The 20,410-nt window shown below is 35.9% G+C and overlaps 1 protein-coding gene across 1 annotated transcript in view; it reads left to right on the top strand.

Moving 5' to 3' along the window:
* CDK17 (cyclin dependent kinase 17) overlaps nucleotides 1-20,410 on the top strand; it is an 84,986-nt gene that overhangs the window by 32,452 nt on the left and 32,124 nt on the right. Inside the window, exons 2-3 of the mRNA XM_028531664.2 lie at nucleotides 10,805-10,951; nucleotides 19,073-19,237. Of these exons, the coding sequence (XP_028387465.1) occupies nucleotides 10,834-10,951; nucleotides 19,073-19,237 (283 nt within the window). The 5' untranslated portion in view covers nucleotides 10,805-10,833. The remainder of the gene's footprint in view (nucleotides 1-10,804; nucleotides 10,952-19,072; nucleotides 19,238-20,410) is intronic.

The following is a 20,410-nucleotide window of genomic DNA, read 5'->3' as shown; positions in this document are numbered from 1 at the left end:
TTCAGAATCCCTCGTCTGGGTAAAGAAGTCACGTGTGAGAGTACATTCTCATATGTGATTACATGAAATTTGAAAGAATGTACTTAACCTTAAGGGGATGCTTGATCACCTACCAGCACTGTGAGTACTTTTTTAGTTTGCAGAGCTCTAAAAAACAGTGTTGGGTTTTTTGTTGTTGTTTTTTTAGGTCATAGTATCTTGTGTAAGTAGCATCTCATGGATCTCTGGGGTGCTGTGGGACCCCAGACGAAAAACTACTTAGAGTTCTGATTGTAATAATGCTAGTTGATGACATAATTACTTCCTTTCAGAACTGGAAATGATGCGACTTTTGATTCTCACCTTGAGGCCAGTGATAGTGTCTTCTGTTACTCTGTTCTTAGTTTCCAATATGGGATTTTAGTTTCTAATATAGGATTTGTATATACTGGGTGCTCAGTACTATTTAATGATCATGCTTGTAGATAAAGGTTTTAAAGGACAAATGTCATGATAAAAATTATATAATGAAGGAAAGGATCTTATTTTGATAACATTTGGAATCTGACTTCATCAGATATTGAGGTGTTTACACCAAATGTTAATGTGGTTACATGATACCCCTCCAGAAGTTAAACACCTGAAGCTTGATTGGGTATTTCTGGTTCAATCCTTTCAGTTCAGTTGTTTGTGAGATTGAATATGCCGCATTCTCACCAGCACACCTTCACTAGCCCTGGTATGACTCGGCTCCAGGAAGGAATCCAGATCCATCCATCGTGGTACCTCTTGGGTTATCAGACCTCCAGCTATTATGTATGTATCACTTTGGCCTTCCAAGTTCCCCTTCCTTTCTGCTTTCATTGTGCTAATAGAGTAATCCCTGCTTCTTCAGCATACTTTCATCATTATTAAGTATATGCTAGGTGCAGAGGATTTTCAAGTCTTCTAGTTAGGTTGATTGCAGTGTGTGTTCCTCTTCAGTATTTAGTGGGGTCACTTTGGCCTATATCTACCTGAATTCCAAACCTTCCCTCCATCGTGGCACACCTTTTAGGCACCCATGTCATTCTTACTGTAATTCCCTTTAGTGCAGGCTTACCTCCCCTTCAGCTTAAATCAGTTTAAACCTGCAGTTACTATTTTCCAAAATGAGAATTTGGGAGACATCTTTCTATTCCTACTTTATGTCCTTGGTAGTGGAGGATCTGCTGATAAACTAACTATGGATAATTTGAGTGTCTTACTCTATTAATTTTGAAATTTTAAGGAAAAAGTAAATGCTTCCTTGAAATTTCTGTATATTTGCTGAGGGATACAGATTGTTTTTTTAATCTTTCAGAATTCTGATGAGCATTTAATTTGCATTTGACCTAGTCACTATTTGAGTTTTTATGCTCTTTGAGTTTAAATCTTTAAAAAAGCAATTGTGTTGGTATTTTGTTTTAATCTTGAATTTTTAATACATTAATATATTAACATTTCATTTGATGTTGATCTCTAAATGCTATGACATAGTGAAATTATGAAAATTATTCACATATATTCTGCCTCTTCTCTTGGGAATGTGGTTAGGAATTCCTGTCCCTTAAAATTAGGCGTGGCCACATGACTTGATTTAACCAATGAAGTGTGGGTAAAACTAACATGTGATATTCCTAGGGAAGCTGTAAGAGTTAATATATGCTTTGCCACATTCTTTATCCCCATCCTATGGTGGCTTCTACTTCAGCCTGGGTCCTTGAAGACTTAAAGCAAAGACCCAGTCAACTCTTAGTGGATATATTGCATGAAATAAAACCTTTGTCATTTTAATGCACCAAGAGTTTTTGTTGTTTGTTACTGTAGCATACATAACCCAGTAAAACCTAACATATATTCAGTGTTAATCAATATGACTGTTTTGTAGAAACAACATTTATTGAACAAACACATTTAGATAAAAACAGTTGTTCTCCAACAAGACTATAGCTGTCTTTTGAAGTTCACCTAAGTGGTTGTAATAATCAGTGTAAGTTATAAAGTGAATCTGTTGGAATAACTAATTAGGTGCCCTATTTGTGGGCAAAATGGTGTAGTGGCAAGTAATAGTTAATGTTGGTGTGCCAGGAAACGAAGCGAAGCCAAGAATGGAATGATATGTCACCCAAAAGAGACCAGGTTTCATACTTAATAACACTAAATAGAGGTCATTTGTTTCAGACAAAGAAAAAATTAAATCCATGTGGCTATAGTCAGTTTCAGAAACTCATCTGTTAAGTGACTAACCTGAAATCACATAGCTACTTAATGGTAGGACTGGGAAAAATAAATCAGCTCTTGAGTCTAGCCCTGTGTCCTCTTATCATTATAAGAGGTTTCACTCCTTCTCTTTCGATTTTTTAATCTACTTAAAATCTTTAATTAAGTCTGTTTTCAGTTGTCTTCCCCCGCAAGCTTACTAACATTTTTCATGAATTTGCACAGAATTGTGTTAGTCATAGTCCTTGGCTTATTATGCATTATCCTCACTGGTCTGTGCATGATCTGCTTATCTAGTGTCTATATATTTATACATCAATAAAATAATTAGTGTCTGTAATTCAACTTCTCAAACATTGCCGGTAACTTACATCTTCCTGTGTATTCTCCTTGCCTCTCCCTGTGATAGCTATCATCTTGAACTTTGTATTTCAGTCTTTTGCATTTTATAAATGTCTTTTATTTTTACCTAAATAATTTTTTTCTTGTTTATAAAAAGAGTATATTAAATGTAGTCTTCTGGACTTGCTTTTTTGGTTAAATATCATATTACTGATATTCTTGTTGCATGTGGTTGTAGTTCATTCATTTTTACCACTGTATATTCTGCATAATTTATTTATTTCCTGTCTATATACATTTGAGTTGTTTCAATATTTATGCTATTATAGATATGTTGCTATGAGCATTTCTGTTCATATATCTGGGTAAACACGTGTTAAAAGTTTCTCTTGAATATGTACCCAGAATAAAAATTGCAGGATTGTAGAATATGCAATGTTTGACTCTACAAGATAGTACCTAATTGATTTCCACGATTGTTATATCAATATCGCTCATTTATGTTATTTTTCTCTTAACCAGGGTAGCCAGAGGCTTGTTTACTTTATTAATCTTTTTTTTTTTTAAGATTTTTAAAAAGATTTTATTTATTTATTTTTAGAGAGGGAAGGGAGGGAGAAAGAGAGAGAGAGAAACATCAATGTGCGGTTGCTGGGGGCCGTGGCCTGCAACCCAGGCATGTGCCCTGACTGGGAATAGAACCTGCGATACTTTGGTTCGCAGCCCGCACTCAATCCACTGAGCTACACCAGCCAGGGCTAATCTTCTTGAAAGAAAATGAGACTTGTTAATTATGAGGCCTGTAGTTATTTAGATAAATGGTATAAACTAAGGCTTAACAGAAGAGTAGAAGAGGATGAGATTTAAAAATGTGAGGGATATGAAAATTTTATGATCTGACTTGATAATTCAATTGGATATGGCAGTTGAGAAAGGGGAAAGGCCACAGAATCACTTTAGAATGACTTCTGAGGCCCTGGCTGGTGTGGTGCAGTGGATCGAGTACCAGCATGTGAATCAAAGGGTTGCTGGTTCGATTCCCAGTCAGGGCACATGCCTAGGTTGTGGGCCAGGTCCCCAGTGGGGGCACCGAGTGAGAAACAACCACACATTGATGTTTCTCTTCCTTCCTTTCTCCCTCCCTTCCCCTCTCTAAAATAAGTAAATAAAATCTTTTAAAAAAGAATAACTTCTGAATTTCTGACCTGTATATAAATCAGGGGTATAAATGTAGTTAGTTTTTCTGACCTTGCAATTGAAAAATGCCCAGGTCAGTTTTGTTTTTCTTTCAATAGTGTCTATGCCAGTTATTTTTGAATTTTAAAAATAAAGCATTATTACCTCATGAAAGTTAGTGGAATACTGTTTTTTTCTGAACTAATGCTTGGGAAACGTTTCATACAAACTTTACCTTCCTCAAGAAGAATTTGAAGCTATAATTCTGTTAATCCTTAGTTCATTCTTAACCAAATAAATAAGCTGCATTGCTCTAAAAAGAAGATAGGTCAGGTACTACACAAATCTGTAAACTCCCAGAGCTTCCTTTATTGTTTAAATGTTAGTTTTCAAGGGACTAAGTTAAGTAATTTGAAGCCAAGAATAATCAATAAGTCTACTATAACCGTCCTGTAGTCATACTTCGGGGAAATCCAGTACTTATGTGCAAACACATGATTAGGATCTCTCTTCATTTAATTGAGATGTAAAAACACAATTTGATTTTTTTGTTTGTTTTTGAATTTCACTGGGGGAATTTAAATTTTCTTTAGAGTAGTAATGTTTCACTAGCCACCAGAGATGAAGATTCTCAAGTATCAGAGACAACTGGCAGAGCAAGAGTTCTAGAAACAATTCTTTGTATCTTTCAGTGAATTCTCCTGGCTTTACAATTTAAAGCTTTTTTTAAAAAATCAGAATTTGGTAAAATAAATTTAGCTGGAGTGAAAAGATAATTTGGTCCATTTACAAAGATAAAATTTAATGAAGTGTTACATTTTTCCGATGCCAATTTCTTTCCAAATCTTTGCTGCTTTTTCAGTGAGCCCTTTCCTTTTTGTGTATAACCTTTTGTGTATCAAACTAAGGCATTACCTCAAGTGATTACAATTGCTCTCTTGGTTCTGGTCTGAGTAAGACCATTATTATCAAAAACATCAGATGACATTTCTAATAAATGACTTTTTGAATTCACTGAAACTGAACAGCTGTTTCAAACAAATACCCTTTCTATGAGGATTTATCATCTGCAAATCAATTGGTGATTATTCATGATGAAAATCTCTACATTTTGAGTGATATTTAAATCAGATTTTAACTATATTTGGGATTTTATTTTTTTATGTTTTAAAAATTTTTTGAAGTTATTTAATTTTAGAGAGAAGGGAAAGGAGGGAGAAAGAGAGGGTAAGAAACATCAATGTATGGTTGCCTCTCACTTGCTCTGACTGGGGACCTGGCCTGCAACCCAGGCATGTGCCCTGAATAGGAATCAAACCAGCAACCATTTGGTTTGCATCCCGTGCTCAATCCACTGAGCTACACCAGCCAGGGCTATATTTGGAATTTTAACTTACAGCCCAACAGACAATATGCAGAAATAACATATTTAAAGAAAATGAGTAAAATAACTTTTAATGGAAAAATCTTCTAACAACCAGAAGGATTTGGGGGATTATTTATGACAATGAATGTCTTGAGATACATTAACAAGCTGTTAGAAGCTCCTTGGTGACTGGTTTAGGTTTTGTCCAAATTGTTATTGAATCCAAGGGGTAATGAGTAGGCTTGTCATTTTAGGTACCTGTAGTGGTTCCAATATAGTAAATTAAATGTCTTGATCTTTACAACCTTACTAAAGTCAGCTGATCTAATTAAATTTTATGTAAGTTGTCTCATCAATGAAGCAGTTTTCAGAAGTGCAATTTGAGTATTCTCATAGTTGAATGAATTGTTTAGCTGTGTAACAGTTTTAAAAACATTAATGTATTAACCTGGAGTTATACTCACTTGCAATAAATACTACAACTTCTTCACTCGGGAAAATATATAACACCTTCCAAGTTTCTTGTGGGCAGAGTTCTATTTTATTTATCATTCTGCCTTCAACACCTTCTATATTGCTTGGGACATGGTAGGACTTCTGTGTGACTGTTGAATGAATAAACACAAAATGCAAAAGGGGAACCTAACCAGGGCTGTCAGAATGAGACAGTGATCTAAATAAAACTTTGACTTTAGATAGGGAGGAAGATCTTTCAACCAACAGATCTCTATTATTTCCTTCCCCCCTTCCCTCCTCCCCTTATCTTCTCTTTTCCTTTCTTCCTTCCTTTGTTCCTTTCCTCCTTCCCCCTCTCTCTCCATTCATTCAGCAGGTGTTTATGAGTGCCTGTTGAGTGCCAGGTTTTGTACTAAATGCTGGACTAGACTAAATACAACAATTTGCAAAACATTAAGTTCCTGTTCTCAAGGAGATTAAATTCTGGTGGAGGGAATTGGCAGTAACCCAGTTTTTGGAATGTCAAGCACTAAGGATATGAAGGAAATTAAAACAGGTTAGGGAGGTAGAGTATAACCTGGGTGTAAAGCTTTCACTGTTTATACAGAATGACCAGAGTAGTGATGTTTGAATAGAAGCCAGAAAGGAGACCAGTTAGGATGCCCTTCAATATTATATTCTAGGCAAAGATATAATATGGCTTGGATCAGGATTTTTGCAGTTCACATGGTAAGAAGTGGTCAGACTCGGGATATAATTTGAAGGAGGAGCTTATAGGTTTTGATGATGCATTGATAGTAGGGTGTGAAAAAAGGGAAGACAACCAGAGTGGGCCATAGGGTAAGAGTTGCCATTTCCTAGGATGGTGAAGACTGCAAAAGGATCGAGGTTGGAGGAGTGGAGATACATGTGTTATTTTTTTCCCTTGATATCTTTCCCTTATAGATAGACTTTAATTATTCTGTAGTTAGAAGAGGAAAGAGTTGGTTCCTAATTCTCTGGAAATGTGGTACTATGGAAAGAAAACTGAATTGGGATCCCTAAAGTAGAATTTTAAAACCTGACTTTTACCTTCAGAAACTTAGCCAAATAACTTCATTTTTTGAGCCTCTTCCAACTGTTTCTTTCACCATAAACTGAATTGGTTAGCCCTGATTGTCTCTAACATCCTTTCATTTGTCACTATTTGTTTCTCCATTCTTTTTAGAGCTGCTTTGATGACTTCTTTATCCACTTATTTATTGTAGACATTTCTCATGTTTCTGACTTTCCCTCTTATTATAGATATTCTTCCTGGCATCGGTCAGTTTTGTAAATATAACTCTCAAATCCACACTTTAAACTTTTACTTGTCTTCTGAGTTCCCAGATTCATTTAAATTTGTTCTAGTAGTTTCGATCCTGAATTCATTTTTCCCCCTAGACTTGGTTTTCTTCCTATGCTCAGCAATTGGTAATTTTGATTATATGATTATACTACTATTATTAATATCTGACCATTAACCTTATTGAATTATTAATGTTCGGTTTGCTAAATAGGTTAATTAGAATTAAGTTTGGGAAACTAATCTACTATCAGATCTTAGTGTGATCACGATCCTAAAACCCTTTCATGATGCTTGCAAGGTCAAGACTAAATTTTCATAATACTGAAACATTATTTATTTGACTTTTAAAAACTGTTTTGATATTTGCATATGCACTGGTGTGTAAAACTAGTGGCTCCTTATTTCAAATCATAGCAATAGCATTCTTTGTCTACCTGCATTTACAGGGAGAGAATCAGTTGCACCTAAGGTTTTTGATGAAGCAGTGAAAGATTTTCTTAAATCTCACCCTTGGATATGTGTCTTTCTTAGTATTCTGTATGATAAAACAAATAGCATAAAACATTTCTGCTGTGTGGCGCAACCATACAAGGTAATAGTAAACCTCTACTATTTAAAGGGATGGCTACATTTATTTACATAAATGGATCACCATGACATAGTTGAGTGGGGGGAGCTGAAACATACTTAAAGGAAAACAGCCTCATTTGGGTCAGGACTCTGTTACAGCTTTAGTTATATTTAGTTCACTACTGGTATCAAATGTTTTGAGTACAGAACCAGGATTTTAACCATCATCAGGTCTTGGGATCTGAGCACCTGTGAGACTCAGGCAATCTCTTCATGCTTTACAGTTCAGGCAACAGTTAGTAAAATTGTGAGAGATCTGTGTTTTGCAGTCCAGCTGCTTGGATTTTGAGCAGCTGGGACATTTTCTTTTTTCCTTAGCCCTACCTCTGGCTTTTTTCACCCTTGGAGAAAGCATTCACCTAATCTCCCTCCTGTAATAAATGTGGCCTTGCATTTGGAGAAGGCTCTGTACCCCTTGGCGACAGAGTTTTTCTCTTAGATTTGCTGCCGTGGTCCCAGCATTTTGCAGCCCTGCCTCCTCACCACGCACCACACCCATGCACACCTCCCCCACTCCCTGCCCGAAATATTCTCTGGATTGTCTTTTCACTCTCTTGATACTGTCCCTAGATGTACAAAAGTTTTATTTTATTTTTATTTTTTTATTTTAATGGATTCTTTATCTATTTTTTTCTTCCCTGTGATTTTGGTGCTATATGTAAGAAATCATTACCAAATTCAACATTATGAGTATTCCTTCTAAGAGTTTTATAGTTGTAGCTTTTAGACTTAGGACTTTGATTCACTTTGAGTTCATTCTTACATATGGCATAGGGAAGGATCTAATTTCATTCTTAGTCAGGTGACTGTATCTGGGTTTCCCAGCACCATTTGTTGAAAAGACTATCTTTTCTCTAAAGAACAAACTGATGGTGACCAGAGGGGAGGAGGAAGAGGGATGACAGGGGAAAGAAAGGGAAGGGTCTAGTTAAGGAACATGTATAAAGGACCCATGGACAAAGAGAAGGGTGGGAGAATTGGATGTGGGAGATGGGGAGTGGGGTAGGGCAGGGGAGAGTAATGGGGAGAAAATGAGGACAACTGTAATTGAACAATACAAATTTTTTTTAATTACAAAAAGACTGTCTTTTCTGTATTTAATGGTCTTGGCATCCTTGTCAAAAATCAACTTATAGATATGAAGGTTTGTTTTGTGGCTTTCAGTTCTGTTCTATTGGTCTATATGTCTGTTCTTATTCCAGTATCATAATGTTTTGATTACTGAACTTGTGGTAAGTTTAGAAATCAAGAAATGTCAGCCCTCCAACTTTTGGTTATTCTATTTCAAGATTATTTGGGCTATTTAAGGTCCCTTGGTGTTCTATATAAATAAATTTCTGCAGAAAACATCACTGGGACTTTGATAGGGATTTCATTGAATCTGTGGATAACTTTGGATAATATCACAATCTTACTGTTAAATTTTCCAATACATGAATGCAGAATGTCCTTGCATTTATTTAGGACTTTAAATTTGTTCAGCAACATTTTGTAGTTTGAAGTGTATATGTCCTGTGATTCCTTGATTCAAGTTTTTCCTAAGTATTTGGTGTCCAGATTCAAAGGTGATTTTAGTTTTTCCCAAAACTAAACCTTCAAAAGGGAAGAAATTCAAACTGTTGAGATTCAGGGAAATATGACAGGGCATCTGATGGTGATTGGGAGAACTGTGTGAACAAGGTGCCTACTTTGAAAGGGACTGAGGCGTTATTGTCCTATGTTCAGTATTTCTTGTATCTTCTTCAATAAATGTCTCTTTTTTTCATATTACATGGCTGGATACCTTCTGGGCAGACCTTGTATATCATCTCTTCTAAACCTCCATTTCTGTCTATGATGGAGCAGCTTGTATCAGACTGAGGCTCCTGCTGAGAACTACTTGAAAAGCTAGTGAAAAAATGAATTTGAAGAGTTGTAGAGTTTCTGGGTCAATCAAGACTTGAAGTCAAGATTCAGGAGAGAAGGGAGGTAGACATTCTCTCTGCTGGGTTCCCTCTTGTCCTGACCTGAGAGGTGCTGACAAATGACCTGAAAGAAGTGGTCAGTAAATTGATTCCAGATAGCACTGGGAGAGACGTAGAAAAGACTTGCCAATCTATTTATCTGTTCCATGGTGTCTTTGTTAGAAAAGTCAAGATGGTAAGGGAGCCCAAGTTTGAATTGGGAAAACTCATGGAACTTCATGATCAAGGTAGCAGTTCTGGAAAACCTACTAGGGATGAGACAGATGCTCAAGTTGAAGGAGTTGATGGATATGAGCACCCCAGCCCAAGAATCTGTTTAAAATTCAGAACTTTAACATCTTGTTTGGGGGGGGGGGGGGGGAAGAAAAGAAGATGAAAGCCAGATTGTGTTTTGACATCCTCTGAATTATAAAATACATCCTGATTTCAGAAATGTTAAAATGTGGGGTAAAGATAAATGGTAATCCTAGTTTTAAATCTCAGTTATCATTAATTGTTTGTTTGACTTCATTCAGGGAACTTCTTTGGGCCTGTTTGCTTATTTGTGAAACTGGAATTGTGTAGTCTCCTTTTTAGAGTTAGGAAGACTAAATGAATTACATTTGAAAGTGTCTAGTGTGGGATAGGCATTTGATACCAAATAATTTGGCTTTCATTTCTTCTTTTTGAAGCTTGGCATTGTTATGATTATAGGAAGAGATTCCTGACAGGTGACCAAGGGAAAAAACAAATCCCCAATATGTTGGCTAAATAAGAACTTAGAAAATAAAGTTCCTTTTTATATGCATCAAAATAGTGTTGATATTTTGACAACATGGGTTTTTTAAAAGCACATTTTAGGAAAATCTCCTGTCCTGAATTTAATCGTGATGCCAAAATCTCAACCTTTCATTTTTAGAATTCCTGCTCTTCTGATGATGCTATATAAATATAACATTAATCAGAGCAAATGGATTTAAAAAAAGATTTTATTTATTTTTAGAAAGAGGAGAAGGGAGTTAGAAAGAAAGAGAGAGAAACACCAATGTGTGGTTGCCTCTTGTATATACACCCCGACTAGGGACCCAACCCACAACCCTGACTGGGAGTGGAACCAACAGCCTTTCGTTGTGTGGACAGACGCTCAACCAGCTGAGCCACACTGGTCAGGGCTAGTGAGTGAATTTTTTTAAGGAAGTGGTTGGATTTTATGATGTTTGGTGGAAGTGGGAATTCCTCATTATATCTATATCGAACATTCTTGGTGAATTCAGAATGACATTTTTCTTGAGCTGTAAAGTATTTATAGCTTTAATTTTGTGTTCATTCTGTTCTATTTTCCAGGATATTTCAAGTCACATTCAACAGATAGGATGAAAAAATTTAAGAGAAGGCTGTCCCTCACACTTCGAGGAAGCCAGACTATTGATGAATCATTATCTGAATTGGCTGAACAAATGACTATTGAAGAAAATAGCAGCAAGGATAACGGTAAATATTTGGGAGTGGAGAGGGGAGGAAAGATTCTTTACACGTTTGATTACTGTGTAAAGGGAACGAAAATATATTTTCCTGATTAGTTCCTAATAGCTTCCTTTTGTTTTTCAAACCCTCTGGGGCCCTAGTTCTTAGGAAGCAGGACTACACAACTTTGCTTTCTTGCTTGCTTATTGCAGTGTACTCTGAGTGCTTACTGTACCAAGTCTTTAACCCTGATGAATTCTCCTATTCCATTTATCCTTCCATTTTTATTAGTTCTTAAATAAGAATACCTTGTATAATATTATCCTTGCTGTTAACTATTTTTTAAAATAACGTATATTTGTTATTCTTATAACTTAAGTTAATACAGCTTAAAAGTGCTAGTAAGTTTGTGAAATTTCTGTTTGAGGTTTCATCGATAGCTTGTAACATTATATTGTATGTTAACTATTAGAGAACAAAGTGAATCTTACTGTTTTCTTATATTTAGGATGGAAACTTTTTGCATTTGGGTTGAATCTCAAAGATGGTTTTATAATGTCTTGCTTTTATTCCTCTTGCCAGAACACAATTGTTCATTGCCTCTTAGACGCCCTTTGAATTCTTATTATTAATCAAGCCCAGTGTGTTCCTTCTTATGATCAAAGAATCCTGCTAGCTGTTTGCCAATGATGTGCAGGAGTAAAATAAGCACAGTATATATCTTAAGGGATAGTTTCTGGTACACGTTTATATTTTTGTTAGTATTTTTAGATTAAGTACATATCTTATGAAATATTTTAGTTTTAACTTGCAAAACATGCTTATTTGTAAAATAGTAAAATGTTGAAAGTACGTTTTCAACTAGTAAATATTGTTTATTAAAACTTTGTTTTATTTTTTTTAAGATTTTATTTATTTTTTAGATAGAGGGGAAGGAAGGGAGAAAGAGAGGGAAAGAAATGTCAATGGGTTGCCTCTCGTGTATACGTCCCGACTGGGGACCCAACCTGCAACCCTTTGGTTCACAGGCCGGCATTCAATTCACTGAGCCACACCAGCTAGGGCCAAAACTTTGTTTTATTATAATACTAACTTTAACAGGTAATGAATAAAGGAAAGTAGGGGCTCTATTGAGTTTCCTTTTAACCTGAGTTACTTGAAATAATACTTGGAGGTGTCACACTAGACACTGATTCCTCTTGGGTTGCAGAGATTGCTGGTAGCATAGGCTGTCTCTGAGTTATAATCTGCTATTGCTTATTGCCTATGTGTAATAGCACATCAATTTCAAAAAGAGCTTTGACAAGGATTCTATACCTTTTTGGTCACCTATCAGTTCCTAATAGTTGGTTCCAATACATTCTTTCTTTACAGAGTTTGTCTTAGAGCATAAAAAGCTCTTAAGATAGGTGATACACACAACCCACTTCTGAACATGGTTTAATGAATACTTTTTAGATGATCTCATGTATGATGTAACCAGTATGTGAAGCAAGTGATCTTTGTCTAATTGCTATATAGTGGCAGTGCTAGCTTAGGGAGGAGGAAGAATTAGTTTCTAATATCACTGAGTAAACTGATTTTGAACCAATATTTGACCACCTCCTGTGTATTGTTCAGTTACATTCTTGAGCACAGTCCTGTTAATTCTTCTGTTACATATAGGTGGGTGGCTCTCATGCATACTCTAGAACAAATTGGGGAAGTAAATATTATGTGGATAATACTGTAAAAATCTTGGGAAAATTGTGCATATGATGTATTATTTGGTTATATACATATGCACGTATACTCTCACTCATACATGTTCTACCTCCAGCTAAATAGAATTTGATATATTATCTCTGTTATTTTGATAATTGGGTCATACTGTGAAGGCTTTAACTCAGTTATAAATGGGCGATATAATTATAGTTCACATTAGAGTGCCTGTCTAGATAAGCCAGTGTGTTTGCACATTGAGAGGTAAAGAGGAATCTAGAATTTATATTTAGTAGGTTAAAAATAAGTTGCCAGTTTGCAAACTTGGTTGATTTAAGCATACTGGCCTTAACTCAATACAGCTTTTCCTAAATACTAAATGAAAATTTTGCACAAATTATAAAAATTTTTAGATTGAAGTGTAAGAAATACTTTTTCTTATACTTTAAAGTACCTGCAAGGAAAAAATTCTGAGCATATCAGATTTATCTTTTTGGTAACTGGGAAGGTATTGAATATTTAATATTTTTTAAACTATCATGTTAATTTATCTCATTCTTTAAAAGTTAAAAATAAAATTGCCATATGACTGAGCAATTCTATTTCTAGGGATATACCCCAAAGAACTGAAACATATTCAAACAGAGTGTTGTACACAAATGTTTCTATTCAGAACAGCACTATTCAATAGTAGCCACAGGTGGAAACAACCCAAATGTCTATGAGCAGATGACTATAGAAACAAAATGTGGCATGTCCTCAGAATGGAATTTTATTCAACCATAAAAAGGAGTGAAGTACTGATACCTGCTACTGTGTGGATGAACCTGGAAAACTGGAAGAATCCAGACTGGAATGTAATCCAAAGGTTACATATTCTATGATTCCACTAATAGGAACTATCCAGAATAGCGAAATCCATAAAGACACACAACAGATCAGTGATTGCCAAGGCCTCAGAAGAGAACGGAATGGGGAGTGGCTGCTTAATGGATACAGTGTCTCTTTTGGTAGTGATGAAGATGCAGGATGGAGCAAAAGTAGGCTTACAGTTCTTTGTATGGGAAATAATACAATACTTAAGAAATAATACAAGAGTAAATCCTATGTTTTGTGTACACATGACTATAAACCTACTTTGGCCCCATGCTGAATTTTAGAACCAGATAGAAGTGAAGTGATGGTTGCACAATATTGTAAATGTACCAAATGTCACTGAGTTGTGCAGTTTAACATGATTAATGTTATCTTATGTTTCACATCAGTAAAAAAAAAAACTTGGTTTATCTGAGAAATACCTTTTCCTCATCGATTCTTAATTTGCCTGATAAAAGTCTTAATGCTTCATGAGACATATCACAGAAAGTTACATTTCAGGAACTTGCCTTTAAGTAGTTAACCTTGAACTTACTTTTCTGTGTAATGAGATACATTGAAATTATTGAATTTGGTGAGGAGGATAGGTGACAATTTAAAATATGGGGGAGAGAGTATATCACAATTATACTTAGTAGAGAAAGGCAAAAATAATGTTTTGTAATATGTATACAGTTTTAGGGTTCCAGGTGCAGCCACAACAAAAGTTACTTCTTTTGACACAACTGAAATTCTTCACTTTTTTTTTTAAAGATTTTATTTACTTTAGAGAGATGTGAAAGGAAGGAGAAAGAGAGGGAGAGAAATATCGACTGGTTGCCTCTCACATGCCTCCAGTGAGGGACCTGGCCTGCAACCCAGGCATGTGTCCTCACCAGCAATCAAACTGGTGACTTTTCAGGTTTGCTGGATGATGCCCAACCCACTGAGCCACACCAGTCAGGGCGAGCTTTTTTTCTCACTTCCAGGTTTCTTCCTTTTTCCTGCTGATCTGCTATACAGTTAGCAAATCAGTTCTGGAGTAGCAGTCATAGTTAGTTTTTGACAACAGTGATGACAGAGGGTTATAAGTAGTGCTAATTTCTACCAACAGCATAAAAATCCATGAGAGGATGAGGTTGAAAGCACAGACTTCATCGTATGTAAGTATGGTCTGGAACAGGATCAGGTTAATAAAAGTGTTTAAAAGAGCAGGACTGGGAACCAGAAATGGAGTGAGCTAAGAAATTGTGTGTTCCTGATTGTAGTGGTTCACATAGTGGTTCAGAAGATTGAAATAAGCAAGATGTCAAATGAATTTCTCAATGAGATCATACTGATTGGCATATCACTATGTTAAAAATCATTGGTGCCCTGGCTGCTATGGCTCAATAGATTGAGCATCGGCCTGAGAACCAAAAGGTCACTCACTGGTTTAATTCCCAGTCAGGGCACATCCCCAGTTGGAAGTGTGCAAGAGTCAACTGATTGGTATAGCTCTTGCACATTGCTCTTTCTCTTTCTCTCTTTCTCCCTCCCTTCCCTTCTCTCTAAAAACAAAGTAAATGAAATCTTTTTTAAAGAATCGTTGGAACTCATTACTTTATAGAGTGAGATTTACTGCAGTTTTTCATGCAGATTTCCATTACTTAAAAAAAATATTGTGGGTAAAGTATACATAACATAATTTACTATTTTAATCTTTTTGAAGTATACAATTTTAATGGTATTAAGTATTGCACATTATTGTGCAGCTATCACCACTATCCATCTTTAGAACCTTTTTATCATCCCAAACTAAAACTCTACCCATTAAACAATAACTCCTCATTCTCCCCTCCCCTTAGCCCCTGGGAACTGCTGTTCTGTATTTCTATTAATGCCCTGCCTATTAATTTACCTATTTAAGGTACATTGTGTAAGTGGAATCATAGCATTTATTCTTTTGTGTCTGGCTTATTTCAACTCACATAATGTCTTAAAGGTTTCCATTACTTTTTAAAATGCAGGGTATTACCTTACTGAACTCTCCAGTTAGATGCACACATAATCTTAAAATGTTAGAATATTTTGTGATTCTGTCATAGCCCCAGTTCTCTTCTCTGTACACTCTCCTTAGGTGACTTCTTTCAGTCCTGTGATTTTAGCCACTATGTATGTGCTGACTGCTCCTCAGTCTGTGTCTCTGGTCAGAATTTTTATCTGGATCACTGATTCATAGTCAAATGCCTACTTGGCTTCTGCATAGGAATGAATGTCCAGTAGGGATGTCAAATGTAATATTACCAAACCAAAATTTTTCATTTCCTTCCCCTAAAATCTGCTTCTTGTTTAACTTTCCTAAGTCCAGGAATTATCCATGATTCTCTTCTCTCCTTTATCTTGTATTCTCTCCTTGCCTCCTCTGCCATTTTAGCTTGTTACATATTTGCTATATAAATAACTTTTAAAAACTCACTATTAATAATAACCATTTATACACTTGATACATGATTCCAGTTATTCTTTCACATATCATATTTCATATTTTTAAAAGTTGCTTTGCTGGAAATTTAAAAATATTCTTTGGATAGATGTTTTTAATATAGAACTTCACTAAAAGCTGGGTGGGGGAGTGTATGTGAAAGTAATTTTGCAGCTGTGCCTGCTGGCCTTTTGGTTCCTCCTTTGTAATACGTCCTGAGTCTGCCTGCCTCTCTCCATTTCAGTCCAGTCCGCCATTATTTACTGCTTAGGGTACTGTAATATGTAGTCTTCTGTTTCCCTTCTGTTGATTATCTGTCATCTGTTCTCTAGCAGTAACCAGAGTGAAGTTTTAAATTCTTATTTTTAATAATTATAGATTCAAAAGTTGCAAAAATAGTAGAGAGAGGTCCCTTGTACCCTTCTCTCAGTTCTCCCCTTTGGTTACATCTTCTGTAACTATACAGCATCATCAAACCCAGAAATAAGCTTTGGAATACAATGTGAATACAGTTCTGTATCATTTAATTACATGGGCAGTTTCATGTAATGATAAAGAGCTATTCTATTGCCAGAGATCCCTCTCATGATACTCCTTTTATATTCATTCCTAACTCCTTACCTCCCACTATCCCTGACTTCTCAGACTGATACTTTTAAAACATGAATCAGATCATACTACTGTCTGCTTCAAAGTTACCGTAACTCTTTCCAATCTCAGAATAAAATTCAAACTTTTCTGGTGACATGCAAACCTGCTTATCTCTTTGACCTCGCTTAATAACACCATTCTCCCACAATTATGTACTACAGCTCTGCTTGACTTCTTTCTGTTCCTCCAATGCAGTGGTCCCCAAAGTATGATTCCTGGACCAGCAACATCACCATTACCTGGGATTTGTTAGACATGCAAATATTTGGATTCCATGTCAGACCTGCTCAGTCAGGAAGTCTGGGGCTGAGGCCCAGCCGTCTTGTGTTTTAAGCCTTTGAAGATGATTCTGAAACATGCTGAAGTTTGAGGACCAGTGCTTGAACAAGTCAAACTTTGACATGTGCCAGCTTTTGCAGTTGGCTTTTTTTCCTGTCAGGAATGTCGTACAACCAACCACTCACCCATCTTTCCATGACTGTCTCTTTGTTGCATTTATATCTCTGTTAAAACTACCTCTGCAGAGAGAACTTTCCTCAATAGCCAGTGTAAAGTAGCTACTCATGTATTTTCTGTTGTAGCTCTTTATTTTAATATTTTGTCTATTGCATATCAGTATCTGTTATTCTTCTTATTCATTAGTTTTCTTTTTTTTTAAGTTTTTATTCATTTTTAGAGAGAGAAGGGAGGGGGAGAGAGAGAGAGAGAGAGAAACATCAGTGTGTGGTTGCTGGGGGTTATGGCCTGCAACCCAGGAATGTACCCTGGCTGGGAATCGAACCTGCGACACTTCGGTTCGCAGCCCGAGCTCAATCCACTGAGCTATGCCAGCCAGGGCCTCTTATTCATTAGTTTTCTTACCTGTCTTTTCCTCCATTAGGTTTTATAGTTTCAAAGGGTGGTATCTTGTTTGTATTTTCCACTTCTTGGTGCCCAGGACCTATGATATTGCTTGTCACATGGTAGTCATACAATAAATATCTCCTGAATAATTGAATGTATTTATAATCTACATTTTTTAAAGCTATATTCTCTAGGGCTATAAAGCATATTCCCGGGACAGCTTTACAGAACATCTAAAACATATGTTATTATAGGCAGAATGTTTATATATTTTATTATTCCAGATTAGAAATATTATAACCCAGAAAGAAAACTTTCCTTATGTATTCTGGCCTGTGTCCCACAGTTTTTGTCACTAATTCATGCAATTTTATCAGGTACCCTTCCCCATTCATTATTAAATCATTGATTCTTTTACTAGGCTGATGTAAAGACCCCAAATTCTTGATCAGCCAGCTACTACTGCCAAGGACAGTTTATGGAACACTGAACAGATTTTCTCTATAACTAGCTGGCTACTTCCTCTACCTCCAGTCTGGCATTCTACCCAGATTAGATGACTTGGGCCTTGTGTGAGCTATGACAACCCTTCTGCCCCATCCTCCCTCCCCTCTCTTTGTAAGGCAGCCATCAGTAGAGGCACAGACCAAGGAGCCTTCTTGCCTCATTTTCCCTAAGCCTGTACCTTGATTTGTTCTGTGGATCTGAGCCACCGACTCCTACCAATTTGTACTTGGTGTCTGATAAACCTTTACATGGTAGGGGAATGAACCCCTTCATCAGGTGATATACTTACTCTTGATTATCAGCTACAACAAAGAAGAACTGGCTTCATTTTAGAGGAGAAGATGCAGAGAAGCCTCCTTCCTTTTTATATTCCTTGACTATATCAGTAGAAACATAATTCTAATACGAAAGACTAATGGTGTGTCACAAAAGACTTTATCATGTCCTTAACCTGTATCAGAGCTCTTTTTTTGGAGGTGGAAAGGAGTCACGAGGTTTCCTGTAAACATTACAACACAGGATTTCACTATTTATAATTAAATAATATTTGAGCATTTTAAAAACTGTTTCTGCTTGATGATAGATCTGTGATTTAAAAAAAAAACTATATTAAAAATCCCGAATTTGACATGATAAATATCAGAACCTCTCATTGATCTGTCCTCAAGTATTTCTCTTTTATTCACTAACTGACATACTTTTTTGAACGTTGAGGAAATAAGAATATAAGTTTCTCCTTGCCAGGACCATGTTTTTTATATTCTACAGCATGCCTAAACATCAGTAAATGTAGGAATAGTGTGGAAACAATCTTGAGATATATTGAAATAAGCAAATGGGTAAAAAAATATGTAAGTTATAAGTAGTTTTATGACTGCTAGCCAATTCTGATTATATAAGAAATAATTACTAAACCAGTTTCAAATATTATAATATTTTCTATACTTTTTCATGGAAATTATTTTAATTCATGTGTTTTGTGTAGATTGCCAAGTAAATGAAGTTAAATGTGATGATCTCTGTTATAACTTTTATTTTGTTTTCTGTTTTTGCTTTCTCAATCCTTCTCATTTGACCCTGGATCTTGGGCTGTTAATGGAATGATTTTTGGATACTGTGAACCACAGAGCCTATTGTGAAGAATGGCCGGCCTCCAACCTCTCACAGTATGCATTCCTTCCTCCACCAGTACACAGGGTCCTTCAAGAAGCCCCCGTTGCGGAGACCACATAGTGTTATTGGAGGAAGCCTTGGCTCCTTCATGGCAATGCCCAGAAATGGAAGCAGATTAGGTAATTTAATTATTTGTCTATTTTTTTTTAACTTTCTGACTGTAGGTCGTGTACATAGCTAGTAGGTTTTAGGAATACGGAAGTCAGCCAGCTTTATTTTCTGATTTGTCTTACAAGATAAATATCAAGTTGAGAATCAAAGCAATAGTAGAAAGATGGAACGTTCTAGAGAGACAGTAGTGCTGACACGACAGAGGAGTAACATCTGAAAACCTGTCCACCATGAAGAAAACAATATCCTTGAGAGGTGTGTGCAAGATTTCAAGATGTGGCCGCTCAAGAGGATGTTAATTTAGGGTCGTACCTTAGTAACTCTAGATTATCACTGTGTGATCGATCAGTACAATAATTAGTATATAGGAGTAGCACCTGATTTGTTATTCTTATGCCACTGTCATTTTAAATATCCAGGAAAAATATATACCTGCAAGCTTCTGTTTGTTTATTTCTATGGTCTTTTTTTGATGGTGTCTTATTTATCATGTTTTTACTTTAAAATAATTTTATGCATAATTATTTTGTAGTCTCATACATAATTGTATTTACTGAAGTTTCTGAAGGCTTTAGCCTTCTGCTTACTTTTGCTGTAGTAGATTATTTCCTTACGTGTATGAACTTATCTACAGTGGGGTTTTATCTGTGGGAAATGTGTATTGTATCTGTAGAGTCAAAATATTATATAGCGTTGTGCATATGTCTTCCCAAATGCATGTCAAAGGATTTTGTGTTGGTAGCTTGAAGTTGGCGTGGAGGGATTGTATACCCCACAGAAATGGAAAAACATTTTAGATCAGGACTTGATTTATTATTTGTTAGTTTTCTAGACTAGGAGATGATAAACTTTTTCTGTTAAGGGACAGATAGTAAATTTTTCACATGGCCAACATATGGCCTCTGTTGCATATTCTTCTTTTTAAAATAACACTGTAAAGATGCAAAAACCATTTTTAGTTCAGGATTCATACAAAAACAGTCATGTTTGCTGACCCTTGGTCTAAACTTAAGAAAGTGATGTTGAAAATGTTAGTAATGCAGTTTTAATTTAAAAGTGCCTTTTATCTGTAGCTGTTACCTTGTGAATTGCGCAAAGTTTGAGCAATTTGAGAAGCATATAGTCTTCTAGTACTTAAAAACTATTACCTAATTCAGCAAAGAAGTTGCTTACACCAGTGA

Source organism: Phyllostomus discolor, chromosome 2, assembly GCF_004126475.2.
Source record: "Phyllostomus discolor isolate MPI-MPIP mPhyDis1 chromosome 2, mPhyDis1.pri.v3, whole genome shotgun sequence".
Taxonomy (NCBI): domain Eukaryota; kingdom Metazoa; phylum Chordata; class Mammalia; order Chiroptera; family Phyllostomidae; genus Phyllostomus; species Phyllostomus discolor.
The sequence above is the reverse complement of the archived record's forward strand: the minus strand, read 5'-3'. Positions and strand labels throughout refer to the sequence as shown.